General features: G+C 45.9%; 1 protein-coding gene across 3 annotated transcripts in view; it reads right to left on the bottom strand.

Moving 5' to 3' along the window:
* Positions 1 to 1,575: 1,575 nt before the first annotated feature.
* The window catches only part of fbxw4 (F-box and WD repeat domain containing 4), a 44,132-nt gene continuing 41,772 nt past the window's right edge, over positions 1,576 to 3,935 (bottom strand). For 2 of the 3 annotated variants that reach the window (XM_069174713.1, XM_069174714.1), the window contains 2 exons: positions 1,957 to 2,098; positions 1,577 to 1,849 (listed from right to left, as the gene is read on the bottom strand). In XM_069174713.1, coding sequence (XP_069030814.1) covers positions 1,715 to 1,849; positions 1,957 to 2,098 — 277 coding nt within the window. In that variant the 3' untranslated portion in view covers positions 1,577 to 1,714. Of the gene's footprint in view, positions 1,850 to 1,956; positions 2,099 to 3,935 lie in introns of all 3 variants that reach the window. The other variant, XM_069174716.1, reaches the window with a different exon arrangement.

Genomic DNA, 3,935 nt, shown 5'->3' with positions numbered 1-3,935 from the left:
CACCAGGTGCACTGTATGTGGGCTTTTTGTGTGCTTTGATAATCCAGATGTGTGATCATGTAGATTTGTCTGTCCATCAAAAGGATCCTCACATTGTACGAGGTGGATTTGGGAGGTCAAACACTGCAGTCCCCTCAGGTGCACGGGGTCAAATGTATGTGGAGCCAAACAGTGTGTTTCCACGGCGATGAGATGACGAGGCTAACGTGCCTTAATCCCTTCAAAGGCTTGGTGTGGATCCAGCAGTCACTCCAAAGTGTTTTCCTTCACAGACACTGTGTGCACATCATTTTTATGTGCTGAGCATTTGTGCCCCATGTTGCCTCGAGCTAACGGATTAGCCGTTTAGCGGCAGGCTTCAGCACGTTTTACACGTCCATCAAGTGACTTCTGTCTGTCCGTGTTGAGCTTCATCCTCTCAGGGTGTTTTCCTCTCTCTGTCCACAGTCATCAGCATCCTCAATGAAAAGTCAATCGCAAAGATTTTTCTAATAATGCAAAGGGAAGCTACAGAAAATGAAATGTTGATTAACCGTGTTAAAGTCAACTTAACATGGGGTCAGTATTCATCCCCTCAATGATGGACAGAAAACCTTTTTCATTTTCACAGAACGACAGATGAATGGAACGTTTCGTGTGTCGTGAACAATATTCAAAGATTTGTTGGTGAACCTCAGTGGATTTTGATTTCCATGACTGCGGTTGGCTGTGTGACGGTGGAGCGACAGCCAACGAGGGGTTGGCGTGACGATCGCAGGTCAACGTGTCCTTGAGCAAAGCACTGAACCCGTTTTCCGATCATTATTATTACAGTCCCTGAGTTCCAGTATCCAAACTACCACACTATTGAGTACACCAGAAAAAGATTCAGTACGTCCCGATACCTCGTATGTTAAATGTAGGAGGCCAAAAGCACCAGGATGTTCTACTGCATCAGGTCCTAGTTTACAGTCTGCAGGTCAGCAGGATAATCTGGATGTTCTGACCCACAATCCTCTGCAGCAGAAGAGACGTCACATCGACTGAGCTGCCGAGAGAGATGGTGTCGCTGAGGCTCCGCCCACAAGATGAAGAAGAAGAAGAAGAGGTATTAAAAGGAAGCATCCCAAGTCACATCCTTTTTCTTTTTTTACTACAAAACGTTGCGCTAGAGATTTGACGAGAGGGTCAAAGGTCGAGGTGCATTGTTATGATGAAGTAGTACGCCCCACTTGTACTACATGCAAAGGTACATACTTTGTCAGGGTAGTTGCAATACGTACTAAAACAAATAGTATGTGATTTGTAGTGTGTTGAACAGTGAATGTAAAAGATTTGGTGAGTCATCGATGCATTCGATTATTAATAATTCACGGTAGAAAGCAGACATTGCTGAATCCAAGCGTGGACCCGCTGACTGAGTCCTCGAACACTTGAGTCAGACTCACTGCGATACGTTCGCTGTCATCACGTCAGGTCTGCGTGCGAGGCTGCATCATCACCGACAAACAGGCACAAGGACTGAAGGTAGAAAAGTTATTCTGATTTCCTCTGTTCGAGTCCTCAGTTGTTCAAAAAAGTAAAGCAAAGGAAAAATGTGGAAACAGACATTGTGAAAATAGACATCTTTATTGAAAAGATATATCTGAACAGCGTGTGTGTGTGTGTGTGTGTGTGTGTGTGTGTGTGTGTGTGTGTGTGTGTGTGAGAGTGTGTGTGTGTGTGTGTGTGTGTGTCATCTGATGTAGGCGGGGCTCTGTCTGAAGTCCAGACAGTGCAGGGCGGTGGCCAGCGCTGCGTACAGGTGGCAGCTGCTGAACCTCAGGCAGTACACGGGGCTGCTCACCTGGTCGGAGCTCAGCTGGAAGAACTGCACAATAAAACATGAGGTCACCATACGACACGCAGCATTCAGCTCTTCTGTACGTGTCTTTAAAACGTGTGATGTCGTATATTTATCACAGTACTTGAACGTACCTGCAGGCACTCAGTCTGCCGTTTGTCCCACAGACGAACAACTCCATAGTACGAGGAGCCGCTGGCTATCATGTGGTTCCCGTCGGTCTGGATGCAGTACAGAGTGCTGTCGTGAGGCTCCTCCCACTCCATGACACACTTCCTGGTGGGAGGGATCAGGAGATACACACACATGTTGACATGAACACCTTCTTTTTCTGTTTTGAGAATATTTTTAAGTGTCTAGTTTGACTGAAATGATGCTTTTTGTTGCACATACAGCAGCTCTGGTCAAAAGTAAAGCAGTTTATTTTTCAGGGATTCTCTGATTCAAACAGACCATAATTATTCAAACAGTGATCAATCTAGGTCAGCTAGGCTAACTACATCTGGATTCCAGCTTTGTCATAACCAATCATCATCCATCAGTGATGTCATCAACCATCAGTGATGTCATCGTTGGTTTGTGAACGTTATGAATCCTCCAGTTCAGATTCTGTCCGTCACCATCTTGCTAGTTCGGAGCGGTTCGGAGCAGGAAGTGACCATATTTGGACGAGCTAGGGGAGGAGCCAGAGGTGGATCTGACCGATCTGATCGGAAACCTGACGATACTACGTCCCGCCCACCGATAGCTGTAACCTGACTGCACCACAGACCTGTCAATCAAACAGACACGCCCCCAAAAACAGGTCTTCTTGAATCTTCTTTTCTAATGAATGAGGGATTATTTTCAGATGGACCTCCAGAAAACTAATAAGAAGGAGTGACTTTAGCTAACAACACCGAGATAACTGATGGACACATTTTATTCACTTTGGATTTGATGAGAGAAGTTGAATGGGAGTCTATGGAGCCGGAGGCTTTTTGGAGCCGACCTCTAGTGGCACTCGCTGGTATTGCAGCTGAAGACACTTCTGGATCAGAACCATTTTACAGATCTGAAGCTACGAACTCTTTTATATCCAGTCTGTAGTTTTATATCCAGTCTGTGGTTTTATATCCAGTCTGTAAGCGGTAAACTTGAGAGAAAACTTGTGTGTTCGGGTAGTCTGTCCTCTTCCTCACAGGTCTTCATGGTGTCCTCCTGAATCCTATTTTATATTTTGATTTTATTTAATTTTGATTTGATACACTTTATTAATCCCCGAGAGGAAATGTCTTCACTACAGCAGGGGGGCTCTCAGGGGGGAGATGCTGCAGCAGGCTGCCACTAGCGCGGCGCCAGGTAACCTGACCTGAGGTGCATGTTTTTGGATGATGGGAGGAAGCCGGAGAACCCGGAGAGAACCCACGCAAGCACAGAGAGAACATGCAAACTCCCCACAGAAAGGACCAGGACCGGATTGGAACCCGGAACCTTTTTTGCTGTGAGGTGACAGTGCTAACCACTGCACCACCGTGCCACCCCGCCTGTCATCCTGATTACCTGTGACTGAAAAAGTAAGACAAACTGAAACAAATTAAAAGTAAAAGTTTCAAACTGCAACGAGACAGGAGATCATTTCTCTCTGTGGATGTTTGAAGGTGTTTCGGGCTCCTCAACTCTACGATGAGAAAATCTGTTTCCATGGTCACAGTGTGAGTATCCACCTCCCTTCATGTACATCTTTACATTTTAGTAGAAACACTTGGTTTGATGTTGGGTTGGGGAAAGTCATGTCCTCTCAAGTGACAGAAACATGATGGTGTGTGTGTGTGTGTGTGTGTGTGTGTGTGTGTGTGTGTGTGTGTGTGTGTGTGCTTGGCTGGCTGAGCAGCAGAGCAGGGTGGTGGCTGAGGATGTATTCTGAGGAGAAGTATTTTCTACCAATAGACATCAATCCTCCATTAGTGCAGCCTTATCAATAAATGATGAGACACCAGGGGCAGACAATAGGGCAACACACACACACACACACACACACACACACACACACACACACACACACACACACACACACACACACACACACACACACACACAGTACATACAAATGCACACTCTAATTTTAGCTAAC

The sequence above is a fragment of the Embiotoca jacksoni genome, unplaced genomic scaffold (genome assembly GCF_022577435.1).
Source record: "Embiotoca jacksoni isolate LCO1_2020_lvr unplaced genomic scaffold, fEmbJac1.0.p SCAF_60, whole genome shotgun sequence".
Taxonomy (NCBI): domain Eukaryota; kingdom Metazoa; phylum Chordata; class Actinopteri; family Embiotocidae; genus Embiotoca; species Embiotoca jacksoni.
This window is presented reverse-complemented; position numbering and strand designations above follow the sequence as displayed.